This window comes from Scyliorhinus torazame, chromosome 1, assembly GCF_047496885.1.
Source record: "Scyliorhinus torazame isolate Kashiwa2021f chromosome 1, sScyTor2.1, whole genome shotgun sequence".
Taxonomy (NCBI): domain Eukaryota; kingdom Metazoa; phylum Chordata; class Chondrichthyes; order Carcharhiniformes; family Scyliorhinidae; genus Scyliorhinus; species Scyliorhinus torazame.
Window position 1 is genome coordinate 25,489,622 of NC_092707.1, and position 20,659 is coordinate 25,510,280.

Below are 20,659 nucleotides of genomic sequence, written 5' to 3' on the forward strand. Positions count from 1 at the left end.
AATACTGAGATTCAGGCTACTAGACTAGAAGGGCTTGAGGTTCATAAGGAGGAGGTGTTAGCAATTCTGGAAAGTGTGAAAATAGATAAGTCCCCAGGGCCGGATGGGATTTATCCTAGGATTCTCTGGGAAGCTAGGGAGGAGATTGCTGAGCCTTTGTCTTTGATCTTTAAGTCATCTTTGTCTACAGGAATAGTGCCAGAAGACTGGAGGATAGTAAATGTTATCCCCTTGTTCAAGAAGGGGAGTAGAGACAATCCCGGTAACTATAGACCAATGAACCTTAATTCTGTTGTGGGCAAAATCTTGTACAGGTTTATAAGAGATAGGATGTATAATCATCTGGAAAGGAATAATTTGATTAGAGAGAGTCAACACGGTTTTGTGAAGGGTAGGTCGTGCCTCACAAACCTTATTGAGTTCTTTGAGAAGGTGACCAAACAGGTGGATGAGGGTAAAGCAGTTGATGTGGTGTATATGGATTTCAGTAAAGCATTTGATAAGGTTCCCCACGGTAGGCAACTGCAGAAAATACGGAGGCATGGGATTCAGGGTGATTTAGCAGTTTGGATCAGAAATTGGCTAGCTGGAAGAAGACAAAGAGTGGTGGTAGATGGGAAGTGTTCAGACTGGAGTCCAGTTACTAGTGGTGTACCACAAGGATCTGTTTTGGGGTCACTGCTGTTTGTCATTTTTATAAATGACCTGGAGGAGGGCGTAGAAGGATGGGTGAGTAAATTTGCAGATGACACTAAAGTCGGTTCAGTTGTGGACAGTGCGGAAGGATGTTACAAGTTACAGAGGGACATAGATAAGCTGCAGCACTGGGCTGAGAGGTGGCAAATGGAGTTTAATGCAGAAAAGTGTGAGGTGATTCATTTTGGAAGGAACAACAGGAAGACAGAGTACTGGGCTAATGGTAAGATTCTTGGCAATGTGGATGAGCAGAGAGATCTCGGTGTCCATGTACATAGATCCCTGAAAGTTGCCACCCAGGTTGAGAGGGTTGTTAAGAAGGCGTACAGTGTGTTAGCTTTTATTGGTAGAGGGATTGAGTTTCGGAGCCATGAGGTCATGTTGCAGCTGTACAAAACTCTGGTGCGGCCGCATTTGGAGTATTGCGTGCAATTCTGGTCGCAGCATTATAGGAAGGATGTGGAAGCATTGGAAAGGGTGCAGAGGAGATTTACCAGAATATTGCCTGGTATGGAGGGAAGATCTTATGAGGAAAGGCTGAGGGACTTGAGGCTGTTTTCATTAGAGAGAAGAAGGTTAAGAGATGACTTAATTGAGGCATACAAGATGATCAGAGGATTGGATAGGGTGGTCAGTGGGAGCCTTTTTCCTCAGATGGTGATGTCTGGCACGAAGGGGCATAGCTTTAAATTGAGGGGTGATAGATATAAGACAGATGTCAGAGGTAGGTTCTTTACTCAGAGAGTAGTAAGGGTGTGGAATGCCGTGCCTGCAACAGTAGTGGACTCGCCAACACGAAGGGCATTCAAATGGTCATTGGATAGACATATGGACGATAAGGGAATAGTGTAGATGGGCTTTAGAATGGTTTCACAGGTCGGCGCAACATCGAGGGCCGAAGGGCCTGTACTGCGCTGTAATGTTCTATGTTCCACACAGTCAGTCACCCGAGGCTAGAATTGAACCCGGATCCCTGGCGCTGTGAGGCAGCGGGCTAACCACTGTGCCACCATGCTGCCCATTCCATCCGAATTTGGCCACCCTGCAAGGCTCTCCTAAATGGACTACCACAAAATGGGTGCAGTAAAGTCCAATTTCTACCATTTCCACCACTGGTCAGGATGACACATTTTGGTTGTCATAATTGAAATCCAAATAGTTTCTTGATAAAACCCTTGATCATTCCATGGGATAAAATATCAATTATAAGTTAGGCCAAAATAAGTTCGCAGCTATTTTCTGAAAAAATATATATTCATGGGCGAGATTTTAACTCATTCAAACCCATCCACTTGCACAGAGTTCGAATCGACCCACATTGGGATTAAAGTCGTATCCAATGTTCTCCATTGAAAGCAGTGACAGGCTGAAACCAGATAGTGTGATTGATTTGTGCTCATCCTTGTCAGATGCCCCAAGCAGCCTCGTGCATTCAGTAATCCAGACGTTTCAAAGATTCACTGTCAAGATCCAAGCAAAACCGAGTAATTTGAATTTGTGGCATGTGGTTCGGTAACTTTACTGTTGTAAAAGTTAGTCTGTGCCATAAAATTAAAACACCCAAAAGATTGGAATCATATTTCACGTTTAATTCCAGACCGTTATGAAATGTCCAGCCAATTAAGTCCCTCCTCTGCTGTTTTGAGACAGTCCACTTGTGAAAGCTAATCTATAACTGCATATAGTAAAAGATCTAAATTAACAACACAAAGACCTCGGCCAAGGTCTTGCTAAATCCTCGGTTGAGCCAGTGCTAGGACTGTCAGTGTGTGCTAACGTGGCATAGCCAAATGGCGGGACACTGGGTGGAATATAACTATTGGTAGCCAATTAGGAGGATACATCTGGGACGGGAACAGCCGCATGCCTCACAAGTTGTGAGCCAGCCACAGAGGCAGCAGCTTAGCAATGCCACCAATGTAGCTGACCGCCTCTCATGCTGCAGGAAGTAGAAGAGGGAGACTCCACGTTGAGCCAGCCTCGAAGGGCAGCTAAATTTCCATTTGTACTGTATTGGGGGCCAGGCAGGCAGGGGCCGGTCATCAGAGGGGGTACACCCTCCAGCGGTGGCATCAGTGTCACTGGGCATGCCCCTCCTTGAAACGCAGAGCAGCATTAAATCAGGCGCCACCCCTCACTTTGGGAGTCCGACACTGTTAACTTGATGGTCTTTCCATCTGTGGGGGCCGATTCCAAAGCTGGTAAAATCACGGGCGCACGATTAGGCCATTAATTGGTAAATGAATTAGTATAATTGGCCGCTCGGCTCCTGTCAACGGGAAGCTGGACTACTGACGTTCCTGCCACTGAGAATATCCTCTGGCAGACGGCGCACCCGTCCTGACGCCAATCTGCTGCCAGTTTACGAGACCTCCGGTGCAGGTTACATCGTAAACCGTGAAAATTAGGATTTAGTAATTTGTGGATTATTTCCCAAACCCCAGGATACTTTGCCTCCCACCTCCACTTTGATCTCATCCTCCATTGTTTTCCAGAAGGCATGATTCTCACCAGGTTTCGTTGGTCTATTTCTGGCACACAGAAGTATGTAAAATGTACGGCACAGAAATGAATCATTCAGCCCAATTGCTCTGTGTCAGTGATTGTGCTGCACTTGAAACAGCGGCAACAACATTGAGTTAATTATCATGACGTCTCCCGAAGTGAATGGAGCAAAAAGAGAAATGTTTCCTCCCGGAGAATGTGATGTGGAAATTTAACATTTTATAGAATAATTGGGTTTTCACACATTGAAAAATGAACAGGGATTATATTTTGAAAATAATGTGCTGTACTGAATGAGACAGAATGGTAACTGAAAGGAATGATCACAGCGCACATTCACTGTCGGTGAGAATCAATTGATATTGGACAGCAGAAATGATAACTCTCGAATCCAATTTGTCTGTAAATCCATAGCTCTGGCCTCAGGCAAGAAATATGGAAATGACTAAGTCGAACCTATCCAGGGCTGTCAATGCTTTTGTCTTCAAACTTCCTTTCAGATTAGTTTTTTTTCCCAATTAAGGGGCATTTTAGTGTGGCCAATCCGCCTACCCTGCACATCTTCGGTTTGTGGGGCGAGATCCAAGCAGACACGGGGAGAATGTACAAACTCCACACGGACAGTGACCCGGGCCTGGGATTCGAACCCAGGTCCTCGGCGCCGTAGGCAGCAGTGCTAACCACTGCACACCACAGTGCCGCCCCTTCCTTTCAGATTTCTTACAAATCTCTACAATGAAACAATAATGTGTGCAATTAAATATCGGGAGGACTGAAGCACATGGGCCAGAGTCTTCAGTTCGGGAGTCTAGGGTGGGAAGTGAAAGTGCTTCCCACTGGATGGGCGGGAGATGATGGGGAGGCGGGGTGCAGGATAATTGGCCATGTGCAGTCGTGCACTGTTCAGCTCATTGTCTGTGCATTCCCGAGGATCTTGCCAAACCTCACAGTGGGGCAGGCTGAGAGTTTCCATACCTATCTATGGGTGGCGTGGTTAGCACTGCTGCTTCACAGTTCCAGGGTCCCAGGTTCGGTTCCCGGCTTGGGTGACTGTCTGTGCGCAGTCTGCACGTTCTCCCCGTGTGTGCGTGGGGTTCCTCCGGGTGCTCCGGTTTCCTCCCACAGTCCAAAGGTGTGCAGGCTAGGTGGATTGGCCATGATAAATTGCCCTTAGTGTCCAAAAAAGATTGTGTGGGGTCACTGGGTTACGGGGATAGGGTGTGGGCAAGTAGGGTGCTCTTTCCAAGGGCCAGTGCTGACTTGATGGGCTGAATGGCCTCCTTCTGCACTGTAAATTCTATGATTCTATGAACCTCATGGGGTCAAAGGTCTGGCAGCCATATTTAAAAGGTGCCCAAACAACTATTCACTCACTGCAATCCAGGAGCTCTGGCAATTGCGCGGCACCAGAATGTCACTGGGGAAGACAACGTGTGGCCCCATGGATGAGCGGAGTGCCGACAGTCTCTCCTCCAGGCCGTCCAGGAAAGGTGGGAGTTGTTACCCAGGGATAGCAACAGGACACTGTCCCGTCTGACCATGGCAGCCTGGGAGGAGGTTGCTGTGGAGATTAGTGCCCATGGTGCCCTAGGACAACCGCCCAGCCTTGCAGGAAGAGGAGAACGATCTGCTAATGTCCTCCAGATGTGTAGGTTAGGTGGATTGGCCATGCTCAATTGTGTCTTAGTGTCGAAAAGGTTAGGTAGGGTTACTGGGCTATGGGAATAGGGTGGGGGAGTGGGCCTAGATAGGTTGCTCTTTCAGGGGGTCGGTGCAGATGGACCGAAAGGCCTCATTCTGGCCTGTAGGGATTCTATGATTCTAAGATTCTCTGATTCATTGTGAATTACCTGCCCCATATGGAATGCAGCAGTTCAAGGAATGGCACACATGGGCTGGGATTCTCCGAAATCCCGGTCAAGTGTTGATGCCAGCAACAAAACCGATGCGAGCAACGCTGGTGTCAACGGGCCACCAGGCCCAGGCATTCACCCCTTCCTAGGGGGCTAGAATGGTGCCGGAGTGCTGTGCGCTCGAAAGCCGGCACGACACGGCCGGCGCGGGTCTGCGTATGCGCACCACGGCCGGCGCGGGTCTGCGTATGCGCGTGGGTTGCCGTCTCCGCACCGGTCCCCGGGCAATATGGCGGAGCCCTACAGGGGCCGGGCGTGGAGGAACATAGGCCCCCCCTCCCCCCGGAATTAGCCCGCCCGCCGATCGGTAGGCTCCGATTGCAGGCCTGGCCCCTGTGGAGGCCGCCCACCGGATTTGGATCCTCCCGCTCCCCCGGCCCCCCGCAGCCAGAACTCTGAGGTTCCACCGGGTAAGACCATACGTAACCCACGCCCGCGGAACTCGGCCCGTCGAGCGCAGAGAATTGCCGCAGGGGCCGCTTTCAACGGACGAAGAATCGGCGGCCTGGCGATTGTCAGTCATTATGAGGGAGTCAAGTGAAAACGTGAGGTACCAATAGATTGGAAATAGGCTAATTTGTTGTCCATTTTCAAAGAGGGAGATAAACAGATTGACTAATTAGGCTTACCATGTGCACCAATATAATTAATTATCAGGTATACACTGAGGGATTAACTACTTGATAATATTAGTAATAATAAACAATGGTCAATGTGGATTCAGAAGGCGAAGGTACCGACTGAACAACCACTTTAACCTCTTTTGAGGAAATGGCATACCAAGTGGAGTGTGAAGAACACATCAACATGGTAAAGCCTCACTTCCAAAATATTGTGCACAAAAGATTATTGAGCATAAAAGCGGTGTGAATTTAGAGATAAACCTCAATTATAATTGGTGGGTAGAAACTGTTAAGGAGTGTCTTTAAAGAAATAGGTGCATCGGTTTTAATTTTTGGAAAATCCTTAAATTCTGGAAAAGTCCCATCAAATCGAACAATTGTGAATGTAACTCCTTTGTTCAAGGAAGCAGGGCGCAGGGAACAGGGGGCTACAGGCCTGTCACAGGGAAAATGCGGGAATCTATTATTAAGGAGATCATAGCAGGAAAATCTTGATGCAACCAGGCAGAGGCAACATGGTTTTGTGAAAGGGAAATTCTGTTTGACAAATTTATTGAAGTTCTTCAAAAGATATAACAAGCAATGTGGATAAAGGGGAACCTGTAGATGTGGTGTACTTGGATTTCCAAAAGGCATTTGACAAGGTGCCACATCAAAGGTGACTGCACAAAACAAGGGCCCATCGTGCAGGAGATAGAACATAGAACATTACAGCGCAGTACAGGCCCTTCGGCCCTCGATGTTGCGCCGACCTGTGAAACCACTCTTAAGCATCTACATATGAGTATGGATAGAAGATTGGCTAGCTAATAGTTCATAGAGTTCATAGAATTTACAGTGCAGAAGGAGGCCATTCGGCCCATCGAGTCTGCACCGGCTCTTTGAAAGAGCACCCTACCCAAGGTCCACACCTCCACCCTATCCCCATAACCCAGTGACCCCACCCAACACTAAGGGCAATTTTGGACACTATGGGCAATTTATCATGGCCAGTCCACCTAACCTGCACATCTTTGGACTGTGGGAGGAAACCGGAGCACCCGGAGGAAACCCACGCACACACAGGGAGAACGCGCAGACTCTGCACAGGCAGTGACCCAAGCCGGGAATCGAACCTGGGACCCTGGAGCTGTGAAGCAACTGTGCTATGCGCAATGCTACCGTGCTGCCCAATAGGAAACAGGATCTTCGGGTTGGCAATGTATAATGAGTGGAGTACCACAGGGTGCTTGGGCCTCAATCTGAGGGTGGGATTTACTGAGCAACCCGCCTCATGTTTTTCACGGCAGAGGCAGCCCGGCAGCATTTCCCGTTGACCGCATCCCTCGTCACTGGGAAACCCAAGGGGGGGGGGGGGGGTGAGACATCGGTGGGACTGAAATACCCCGCTGGTGTGAAGAGCCAGTAAATTCCACCCCAGATCAATGACATCAATGACCAGGATGAAGGGCCAAATTATACGTTCACGACATTTGCCGATGACACAAAGATAGGTATGGAAATAAACTGTGAAGAGGACATAAGGGGAGGGATTCTCCGCCCTGCCACATTTCTGCCCCGACCGGCCGGCGGGATTCTCCGTTACGCCAGCCGGTCAATGGGGTTTTCCATTGTGGGGCAGCCCCACGCCGTCGGGAAACCCCCGGGCGCCGGCAAAACGGAGACTCCCGCCGGCGGAGAATCCCGGCCAAGTAGTCTACAAAGTGATATCGATAGGTTAAGGGAGTGGACAAAACTGTGGTTGATGGAATGCAACGTGTGAAATGTGAACTTGTCCGCTTTGGTAAGAAGAATTGAAGAGCGGTATTTTATTTAAATTGAGAGAGACCACAGAACTCTTGAGGCACAGAGGGATCTAGGTGTTCTCCCTGAATTGGGCAATTAGGGGCTGGTTTAGCCCAGTGGGCTAAACAGCTGGCTTGTAATGCAGAACAATGCCGGCAACACGGGTTCAATTCCCGTACCGGCCTCCCCGAACAGGTGCCGGAATGTGGCGGCTAGGGGCTTTTCACAGTAACTTCACTGAAGCCTACTTGTGACAATAAGCGATTATTATTACTGTTCAGAGGTTCTTGAAGCTGGAGGGCCAATTGGTGGCTCTCCAGCATGAAATGGGATGAAGCCAGAAGTTCAGGTAAAAGAGAAGGTAGGTGCTTCCATTTTGAGGCACCCTCTCTTAACATTATAAAAGTAAAAAAATGCTGGACGAGTTTCTCGGTGGCGTGCCGTTTGCTGGTGGCGGGATTCTCTGCTTCCGCTACTGTCAATGGGAATTCCCATTGCAGCCACCCACGCCGCCGGGAAACCTGCGGGAGGGGGTGCGCTGCCGGCGGGGCCAGAGAATCCCGCCGGTGTGAACGGCAGGAGAATTCCGGCCGGTGTCAGCAGCCAGAACTCCATTGTGGAGAGAAATGGTCAGTCCGTAGACGCCGCTGTGGCCAGTTGGGTGGGGGAGACCTCAAAGCCTGCCTGGAGGACTGGTCCCCGGTCTGCTGTTGGGAGGTTGCCTCCAGGCAGATGGCACAGTTCCTGCCACCTGCAGGTTGATTGGAAAATTCCAGTCGGCCGCTGGCAATAGGTCATGATTGGTCACCAAACACGCTTAATTGACCACCCATCGCTTACGGGTAATCGATGTGCGGCGAACCATCTCTCAGCACCGAACTCCAGCATAGACACTGGCACACCAGTGGCCTTGATCATATCAGATGAGTTGTTAAGGCACAGCAGTGATGGCACACTGGTGTAGATGGTGGAGGCTGAGAGTGCCAGCAGTCGGAGGACTGATGGAGGAAAGGACCATGCTGAGTCCGAGGAAAATAATTAGCCTCTGCAGTGGTCAAGCAGGTAACAAATGCTGGGCATTTAGTGGGATGTTCAGGGAGATCTGGCAGAGATCCCGGAGGGTCTGCATGCCACGGTGTCTGTCATGGAAGAGTCCATGCGGAACGTGAACGCTGCGGTGACCCTGAGCTCTGAGCGCACAGTCACATCCATTGAGAGCGTGTTGAATGTAATGGAGAGACAGCTCCACGAACACAATGAAGGGTTACTGCGGTTGCGCTCGGACCTGCAAGCCCTCACAAAGACACTGACCTCAGGTGGTCAATGCTTATGAGGGAGAAAGAGGCGCAAACCAGAATCACAGATGGTTGCCCATCCTTCATTTGTAAACCGGGTGGTGGGGACTCAATTCACAATGCCGGATGAGCTTGCTGTCATCGCCGTGGACTCTTCTCATGGAGCCCTGGACAAGGGCACCAGCTCTTCCGTCCCCCTGCTAGTCCGTCTGAGTTTGCGGTGAAGGAGGACTGCCTGGCAATGTTGCTGAGCGAACCCTCCCAAGTGGTGCCTGCTCAGACCTCGCCAACCAAAGGACGACCACCAAGGTCAACAGGGCAACAAAATCATCAACATGTCTCAAATGCCATGGTCACCTATGTGTAGCACCCACAAACGAAACCTCAAGAAACACTCGTCACAAACAGAGGTCTGCACTGGGTGCTTTTGTGAAATGAAATGAAATGAAAATCGCTTATTGTCACAAGCAGGCTTCAACTAAAGTTACTATGAAAAGCCCATAGTCGCCACATTCCGGCGCCTGTTTGGGGAGGCTGGTACGGGAATTGAGCCGTGCTGCTGGCCTGCTTTGGTCTGCTTTAAAAGCCAGCGATTTAGCCCAGTGTGCTAAACCAATGTGTTTTTCCATTTCAAAGAATCCTGTTAATGATCCGGATGAATTTGCTTTGACTTAATTCATGCAAATCTTCTCACGATGAATAACTTACTGGACTCGAGCCAGAAACGTCCCAGAGTTCCACAATTTGATGAACAGAGAACCCCCTACCAACACGCCAAACCGCCATCGCCTCAGCCAGCGTTTTCACCAGGCCCCCCATTATCCTACCCTTGAATGAAAGAAGACCAAATTTGGTTGTTCCGGCTGCCCGTACGTTGAGCTTAAAATCGCACGGGCAACACTAAATTCTGGTCAGTTGGCGTTTTAGCTCTCTTAACGTCCTGTTATTGTCGGCTGGCACGCTGCTGATCTGCGCCTGCGTCCAACGACCAAAATATTGCACAAGTGCGCGATGTGGCAGGATGCACGCCTGATGCCATCAAGTGCGATTTAACGCTCTTGCGGGTCAGGTGTGCCTTCACCCTGTCAATGTAAAATTCTACCCTAAGCAGCGGTCACACGAGAATGTACGCGGTAATAAACAATCGGGGGGGGGGGGGGGCGGAAACTCTGTCCTTGTTTAAGAAAACGGTCAGATACTGCAATAGGGGAGCAGCAGAGTCTTTCTAGGTGATGAGGTTAAGATACATCAAATGGCCGTCCTCATTTCTACCTTTCCTGTGATCTTGCGTGAAGCGAATATAAGGGCAGCAGAGCTTGCCCGCTCGATAACACTCTCTTTCCCGAGAAAATGGAACTCTACCGTGGTTAATATGATGTGGAGATGCCGGCCTTGGGCTGGGGTGGGCACAGTAAGAAGCCTTACAACACCAGGTTAAAGTCCAACAGGTTTGTTTCGAAACACTAGCTTTCGGAGCGCAGCTCCTTCCTCAGGTGGCTTGCCTGATGAAGGGGCTGCGCTCCGAAAGCTAGTGATTCCAAATAAACCTGTTGGGCTTTAACCTGGTGTTGTAAAACTTCTGACTTGGTCAATATGCTTACGTTGTTGGGTGTTGCAGCAATATGTCTTTCTCAGCTTTTACAAAATATTGAAAAAGTAATCCTTCGTACATGCAGGTTGGACAGGAAAGCAGGATTTCCATCATATTTTGTCAACTGGACCATTTTCCCTTCCTTGACCTGTATATTGCCTGAAAAATCAAAGCCTCAAACTGATCAATTTAAATAATTCAGTTGAAAGATTGGATAATTTATATAGCAAAACAAGTCACCTTTGAAATGAGGCGTTTAGTATCTTGACTTTCCAGTGGTTGGACCTTGTGCATTCGTTACAAGACACAATGGGGCATTTCACATAAGATACAACTTTGACCAGCGCATTCCAGAACTACCTACCCTGATAATGGAGTTGAAATGTCCCAATCCCTCCGTACTGGAATGAGTGAAAAAGCACGGATATCGTGTTGGTGGGACTTCGGATCACCTGACCTTCAACCAGAAGCATTTGGTTGGCTAAGACAATCCAGTTGTCCTCCTCCAATCCACGAATGGAGAGCTGTTCCCCCTCAGAGAGGTTCAGAGTCTTCACCTGGAATGAAAGACAACATTTCCCAATAACTGTGTGCGAGAGTCAATCATTTTGTTTGTAGGCATGTCCTTCAGAGCAGCCGCTCTGGATACACAGAGAGAAAACTTCTAACAAGGTGAGCAAACCTTCAATTTGTTTTGAACTGAACTTCGAATCAGAAGCCATTTCATGCGCATTTTCATTTGTCTTGCTCTCTAACCACCTTGGGAGTTGCAAATTAGCTCCCCTAATGGCATCGTGGCAGATAGTCTCAGCTTCAACCTTATTGCTCTCTCTTGTAAGTGGGCTCTCCATCCCTCAGGATCAGGAGTTTACCATTACAGCCCAATATCGAGTCAGATGAGGGCATGACCCAGAGGGCACAACAGTACGTGGCGCTGAGGCCAGCACTGCGAGGGCGGCGGGCACAATGGAAAGCCTGCAGCACGAGGTCAACGTCTTGAGTGGTGCTGCCCAAGGCATGGCTCAGTCTGAAATGAACATGGCTGACGGCCTTGACATCATGTCCTAGTCGATGAGGGACATGTCCCAGATGCAGGTAGACATTGCCAAGGCACTTCAGAGCGTGGCCCTGTCACTGAGGAGTATCGCTAAGGGCGATGACACCATTGGTCCAGACAATGGGGAGCTGCCACGATTAGCAGAGCCAGAAGACTCCATCCCATGGAGACTCCCAGAGCCCTTCGGGTGCTGTCAGAGAGCTGGAAGTGCTGGAGGCCAACCCAGGGCCTGCCACCAAGGAGACGATGGCGGTCTCCAGTACCTCCGAATCTTCAACTCCCAACACCAGCATATCTCAAGGGCAGCAGGCAGAACAGGGTGGCACAATGATGCCAGTGACACCGACAAGTCGGCCGGTGACCTCTTGCTCCGCCAAGGGGATCTCCGCCAAGGGCATCAAAGATCACAGGGTGTAGAAAGCAGGCGGCTACCTCCACTTCTGAAGTGCATCCTAGCGACACACCTAGCAGTAGACCATGTAAGATCAAGGAGATTAAGGCTCAGTGAGTGGGTAAAGGCTGGGAGAGGGGGGGATGGGATGTGGTGTCACAATTTGTAGCTAGGGACAATGGAAATGTCTAGTGCCCACTATTAAAACATATTACGGGGCGGCACAGTGGTTAGCACTGCTGCATCAGGGCGCCGAGGACCTGGGTTCAATCCCGATCCCGGGTCACTGTCCGTGTGGAGTTTGCACATTCTCCCTGTGTCTGCGTGGGCTTCACCCCCACAACGCAAAAGATGTGGCGGGTAGGTGGATCGGCCACGCTAAATTGCCCCTTACGTGGAAAAAGAATATATTGGATACTCTCAATTTTAAATAAAATTAAATCATGTTACACTTGATACATGTGAAGCCTCTGTCACACTAACCTTCACAGCAGTATGGTGATATGCATGTGCCCAGTAATGTACATAGCTGTCCATTCTTGTATACAGTTATCGATACGACCTCCAACCAGCAGGTGGCAATTGAGATCCACCATGTGAATCCAGAGATCCGGCACTTGGTAATAAGTTGTACTAGAGGATAGTCACACGAGAAGTAGCCCCAGGGGAATTCACTGAATTCATTTATTCGTTACCATTTGGATAATAGTTTGTTAGCTATCTTTCCATGTGCTCATTTTCTAAATAAACTATCTTACTCGTTAAAGAACTAGATATTCTGTGTGCATCTGTACTATGGCCACAACACAGAACATAACAAGCAGGCACCCTTACCCCTGTTGCTCTCCGCTCCCCCCACACCCTGACCGCCCGGGCACGGTGGTCCAAGGTCAAACACCCACGATGCAGAACCCTTTCAGAGGATGGGTGTGAGCGCGCTGTCAGCAGAAAGACAGGAGTCACATTTTTGGCATAAACTGAGGAGGACCAGAGCTTTCCTCACAGCGAGCTATCACCACTCTCCCGCCCGAGTGACCCCGCTGACAGTGCTAACACAGACCCAGCACCCTGGGGTGATGTTACCAGAACCTTGGAGGGCGGAACAGGGTTTTTGGAGATGGTATGGGGGCAAGGTCGGGGAATGGAGGGGGGTGGGGGGGGAAAGAGTGGAATTGGGGAGGGGGAAGGAAATGGGGGAAAGGAGGTGAATCGGGGGAGGGGGGTGAACTGAAGGACAAAGCCTCGCCCAAGAGAAGCGGGCGAGGATGAGGGCCTCCCTGGTCCTCCGGGCATGCCGGAACCTTGCCGCCACCTGTCCTCGATCCTCCGGCTCCTCCCCGATCTCACCCCTCCCTCATACACCTGCACACAAACACATTCACTCCTCTCACAAACACGTGCACACACACTCACCCCTCCCTCATACACCTGCACACAAACACATTCACTCCTCTCACATACACCTGCACACACACTCACCCCTCCCTCATACACCTGCACACAAACACACTCACCCCTCTCATACACCTGCACACACACTCACCCCTCTCTCATACACCTGCACACACACTCACCCCTCTCTCATACACCTGCACACAAACACACTCACTCCTCTCACAAACACGTGCACACACTCACCCCTCCCTCATACACCTGCACACAAACACATTCACTCCTCTCACAAACACGTGCACACACTCACCCCTCCCTCATACACCTGCACACAAACACATTCACTCCTCTCACAAACACGTGCACACACTCACCCCTCTCTCATACACCTGCACACAAACACATTCACCCCTCTCACAAACACGTGCACACACTCACCCCTCCCTCATACACCTGCACACAAACACATTCACTCCTCTCACAAACACGTGCACACACTCACCCCTCTCTCATACACCTGCACACAAACACATTCACTCCTCTCACAAACACATTCACTCCTCTCACATACACGCGCACACACACTCACCCCTCTCTCATACACGCGCACACACACTCACCCCTCTCACAAACACGTGCACACACTCACCCCTCCCTCATACACCTGCACACAAACACATTCACCCCTCCCTCATACACCTGCACACAAACACATTCACCCCTCTCACAAACACGTGCACACACTCACCCCTCTCTCATACACCTGCACACAAACACATTCACTCCTCTCACAAACACGTGCACACACTCACCCCTCTCTCATACACCTGCACACAAACACATTCACTCCTCTCACAAACACGTGCACACACTCACCCCTCCCTCATACACCTGCACACAAACACATTCACCCCTCTCACAAACACGTGCACACACACTCACCCCTCCCTCATACACATGCACACACTCACCCCTCTCTCATACACATGCACACACTCACCCCTCTCTCATACACCTGCACACAAACACACTCACCCCTCTCTCATACACATGCACACACTCACCCCTCTCATACACCTGCACACAAACACATTCACTCCTCTCACAAACACATGCACACACTCACCCCTCTCTCATACACCTGCACACAAACACACTCACCCCTCTCTCATACACCTGCACACACTCACCCCTCTCTCATACACCTGCACACAAACACATTCACTCCTCTCACAAACACATGCACACACTCACCCCTCTCTCATACACGTGCTCACACTCACCCCTCTCTCATACACGCGCACACACTCACCCCTCTCTCATACACGTGCTCACACTCACCCCTCTCTCATACACGTGCACACACTCACCCCTCTCTCATACACGTGCTCACACTCACCCCTCTCTCATACACCTGCACACAAACACATTCACTCCTCTCACAAACACGTGCACACACACTCACCCCTCCCTCATACACGTGCACACACTCACCCCTCCCTCATACACCTGCACACAAACACATTCACTCCTCTCACAAACACATGCACACACACTCACCGCTCTCTCATACACGTGCACACACTCACCCCTCTCTCATACACGTGCTCACACTCACCCCTCTCTCATACACGTGCACACACTCACCCCTCTCTCATACACGTGCTCACACTCACCCCTCTCTCATACACCTGCACACAAACACATTCACCCCTCTCACAAACACGTGCACACACTCACCCCTCTCTCATACACCTGCACACAAACACATTCACTCCTCTCACAAACACGTGCACACACTCACCCCTCTCTCATACACGTGCACACACTCACCCCTCTCTCATACACCTGCACACAAACACATTCACTCCTCTCACAAACACGTGCACACACACTCACCCCTCTCTCATACACGTGCTCACACTCACCCCTCTCTCATACACGCGCACACACTCACCCCTCTCTCATACACGTGCTCACACTCACCCCTCTCTCATACACGTGCACACACTCACCCCTCTCTCATACACGTGCTCACACTCACCCCTCTCTCATACACCTGCACACAAACACATTCACTCCTCTCACAAACACGTGCACACACACTCACCCCTCCCTCATACACGTGCACACACTCACCCCTCCCTCATACACCTGCACACAAACACATTCACTCCTCTCACAAACACATGCACACACACTCACCCCTCTCACAAACACATGCACACACACTCACCCCTCTCTCATACACGTGCACACACTCACCCCTCCCTCATACACGTGCACACACACTCACCCCTCCCTCATACACCTGCACACAAACACATTCACTCCTCTCACAAACACGTGCACACACACTCACCCCTCCCTCATACACCTGCACACAAACACATTCACTACTCTCACAAACACGTGCACACACTCACCCCTCTCTCATACACCTGCACACAAACACATTCACTCCTCTCACAAACACATGCACACACACTCACCCCTCTCTCATACACGTGCTCACACTCACCCCTCTCTCATACACCTGCACACAAACACATTCACTCCTCTCACAAACACATGCACACACACTCACCCCTCTCTCATACACCTGCACACAAACACACTCACCCCTCTCTCATACACGTGCACACACTCACCCCTCCCTCATACACCTGCACACAAACACATTCACTCCTCTCACAAACACATGCACACACACTCACCCCTCTCTCATACACGTGCTCACACTCACCCCTCTCTCATACACCTGCACACAAACACATTCACTCCTCTCACAAACACATGCACACACACTCACCCCTCTCTCATACACCTGCACACACTCACCCCTCTCTCATACACGTGCACACACACTCACCGCTCTCTCATACACGTGCACACACTCACCCCTCTCTCATACACGTGCACACACTCACCCCTCTCTCATACACGTGCACACACTCACCCCTCTCTCATACACGTGCTCACACACTCACCCCTCTCTCATACACGCGCACACACACTCACCCCTCTCTCATACACGTGCACACACACTCACCCCTCTCTCATACACGTGCACACACTCACCCCTCTCTCATACACGTGCACACACACTCACCCCTCTCTCATACACGCGCGCACACACTCACCCCTCTCATACACGTGCTCACACACTCACCCCTCCCTCATCCATGTGCTCACACACTCACCCCTCTCTCATACACGTGCACACACTCACCCCTCTCTCATACACGTGCACACACTCACCCCTCTCTCATACACGTGCACACACTCACCCCTCTCTCATACACGCGCACACACACTCACCCCTCTCATACATATGCACACACACTCACTCCTCTCTCATACACGTGCACACACACTCACCCCTCTCATACATATGCACACACACTCACCCCTCTCTCATACACATGCACACACACTCACCCCTCTCTCATACACATGCTCACACACTCACCCCTCTCTCATACAAGTGCACACACACTCACCCCTCTCTCATACACGTGCTCACACTCACCCCTCTCTCATACACATGCTCACACACTCACCCCTCTCTCATACAAGTGCACACACACTCACCCCTCTCTCATACACGTGCTCACACTCACCCCTCTCTCATACACATGCACACATACTCACCCCTCTCTCTTACATGTGCACACATACTCACCCCTCTCTCATACACGTGCTCACACTCACCCCTCTCTCATACACATGCACACACACTCACCCCTCTCTCTTACATGTGCACACACACTCACCCCTCTCTCATACACGTGCTCACACTCACCCCTCTCTCATACACGTGCACACACACTCACCCCTCTCGAACACATGCACACACACTCACCCCTCTCTCATACACGTGCTCACACTCACCCCTCTCTCATACACATGCACACACACTCACCCCTCTCTCATACACGTGCTCACACTCACCCCTCTCTCATACACATGCACACATACTCACCCCTCTCTTACATGTGCACACACACACTCACCCCTCTCTCATACACGTGCACACACACTCACCCCTCTCTCTTACATGTGCACACACACATTCACCCCTCTCTCATACACATGCACACACACTCACCCCTCTCGAACACGTGCACACACACACTCACCCCTCTCTCAAACACGTGCACACACACACTCACCCCTCTCTCAAACACGTGCACACACACTCACCCCTCTCTCATACACGTGCACACACACTCACCCCTCTCTCATACATATGCACACACACTCACCCCTCCCTCATCCATGTGCTCACACACTCACCCCTTTCTGACACACGTGCACACACACTCGCCTCTCTCACATATATGTGTGCACATACACGCACCCCTCTTTCACACCTCACATATGTGCACATATTCTCATCCCTCTCTCACACATGTGCAAACACACATTTGTCCCTCTCATATACATGCACGCAAATACACATGCACACCTCTCTCACACATGCACATGGACTTTCTCATCACACACACACTCATTCACCATACACGTGTCACACAGAATCACCTCACACATACTCAACCCCCCTCCACTCACACACATACACAAATACATCTTACACAAATACACACAATCACACCCCACGCACTGCACACACGTTCACCCCACCCACCCACAGGCTCACTCACCCTCTCACAAACACACATCCCATCCACACACAAGCACACTCACCCCTACACACAAACCCTACACACACATATTAATCCCACACACACAAGCACTCACCCCCCAAACACACTCACTCCCCCCCCACACACACACACCCTCAAACACACATGCCCCCCACACACCCCCAACACACACGCTGACCCCTCCTCACATACACACACATACACTCAGATACACATACTCTTCCACACACACGCACCTTCCCCACACACACATTTCCTCTCACACACATACCCTCACACACACAGCCTCACACACACAGACATACCTTTACACAAACCCTCCCCCCCCCACACACACACACACCCTCTCACACACCCTCACACACACACACCCTCACACACACACACACCCTCACACACCCTCACACACACACACCACCCTCACACACATACCCTCATACACCCCCCCCACCTCACACACACACATCCCCTCACACACACATACACTCACACACACACACACCTTCAGACACACACACACGCACCCTCACACACACTCACACACACACACACCTTCAGACACACACACACGCACCCTCACACACACAAACACCTTCACACACACGCGCACCCTCACACACACACCCTCACACACACCCACCCTCACACACCCACCCTCAATATCACACACTCACACTCACACCCTCACACACACACTCACACACTCACTCGCCCACACACACTCAACCCTCCCGCACACACCCACACCCTCACAGACACTCACCCCCCACACACACTCACCCCACACAAACACATCTTACACAAATACATACAATCACGCCCCACGCACTGCACACACGTTCACCCCACCCACACACAGGCAAACTCACCCTCTCACAAACGCACATCCCATCCACACACAAGCACACTCACCCCTACACACAAACCCTACACACACATATTAATCCCACACACACAAGCACTCACCCCCCAAACACACACACTCCCCACACACACACACATACCCACCCCTCTCACACACACACACACACACTCACACGCACACCCCCTCACACACACATACCCTTCCACACACACGCACCCTCCACACACACACATCCCCTCTCACACACACACACCCTCACACACATACCCTCACACATACCCTCACACACACACATACCCTCAACCATACATACCCACACCCCCCCCTCACACGCAGACATACCTTTACACAAACCCTCCCCACCCCCCACACACACACACCCTCTCACACACCCTCACACACACAGACATACCTTTACACAAACCCTCCCCACCCCCCCACACACACACACCCTCTCACACACCCTCACACACACACCCTCACACACATACACCCTCACACACACACCCTCACACACACCCACCCCCCTCACACACGCAGACATACCTTAACACAAACCCCCCCCACACACAGACCCTCTCACACACCCTCACACACACTCCCTCACACACACCCTCACACATACACCCTCACACACACTCACACACACACCCACCCCCTCACACACACACCCTCACACACCTTCACACACACACACACACACCCTCACACACAGACACAGACCCTTGCACACACCCACCCTCAATCACACACACACACTCACACCCTCACACACTCACTCCCCCCACACACACACTCTCACTCCCCCACACACACACTCATCCCTCCCACACACACCAACACCCTCACAGACACTCACCCCCCACACACACTCACCCCACACAAACACATCTTACACAAATACACACAATCACACCCCACGCACAGACTCACCCCACACACAGACACACATTCACCACTCCCCACACACATACACTCACCCTCCACAGACACACACACCTCAATGGTCGGACCGAGGGTGGAACAATTAGGAAACCCTAATTTATGGGAATCATTCTGACAAACCTTTACCGCCTCAAGTAGATGCGATATGTGAGAAGCAAGATTTCCCCCATATCTAAGGAAGGATGTGCTGGCCTTGGAACAGGTCCAGAGGAGGTTCACAAGAATGATCCCTGGCATGAAGAACTTGTCGTATGAGGAACAGATGAGGACCCTGAGTCTGTACTCTTTGGAGTTTAGAAGGATGAGGGGGAAACTTATTGAATCTTAGTGGATACTGCGAGGCCTGGATAGAGTGGACGTGGAGAAGATGTTTCCACTTGTCAGAAAAATAGAAGCAGAGGACAACATCTCAGACTAAAGGGACGATCCTTTAAAACAGAGATGAGGAGGAATATCTTCAGTCAGAGGGTGGTGAATCTGTGGAACTCTTTGCCGCAGAAGGCTGTGGAGGCCAAATCACTGAGTGTCTTTAAGACAGAGATGGATAGGTTCTTGATTAATAAGGGGATCAGGGGCTATGGGGAGAAGGCAGGAGAATGGGGATGAGAAAATATCAGCCATGATTGAATGGCGGAGCAGACTCGATGGGCCGAGTGGCCTAATTCTGCTTCTATGTCTTAGGGGCTTACGGTCTTACTGGCCTACATACTTAAATTTTTTTTTTTTAAGAGTACCCAATTCACTTTTTATTGTCACGTGTACCGAGGGACAGTGAAAAGTATTTTTCTGCTCGCAGCTCAACAGATCATTAAGTGCATGAAAAGAAAAGAAAAGAAAATACATAATAGGACAACACAAGGTAACTACATAAACACCAGCATCGGGTGAACCATACAGGGTGTAGTGTTAATGAGGTCAGTCCACAAGAGGG

The 20,659-nt window shown here is 50.6% G+C and overlaps 1 protein-coding gene across 1 annotated transcript in view; it reads right to left on the reverse strand.

The window, feature by feature from the left end:
- Positions 1-20,659, reverse strand: part of LOC140391644 (seizure 6-like protein) — a 522,156-nt gene that overhangs the window by 195,867 nt on the left and 305,630 nt on the right. Inside the window, exon 4 of the mRNA XM_072476384.1 lies at positions 10,773-10,965. Within this exon, the coding sequence (XP_072332485.1) occupies positions 10,773-10,965 (193 nt within the window). The remainder of the gene's footprint in view (positions 1-10,772; positions 10,966-20,659) is intronic.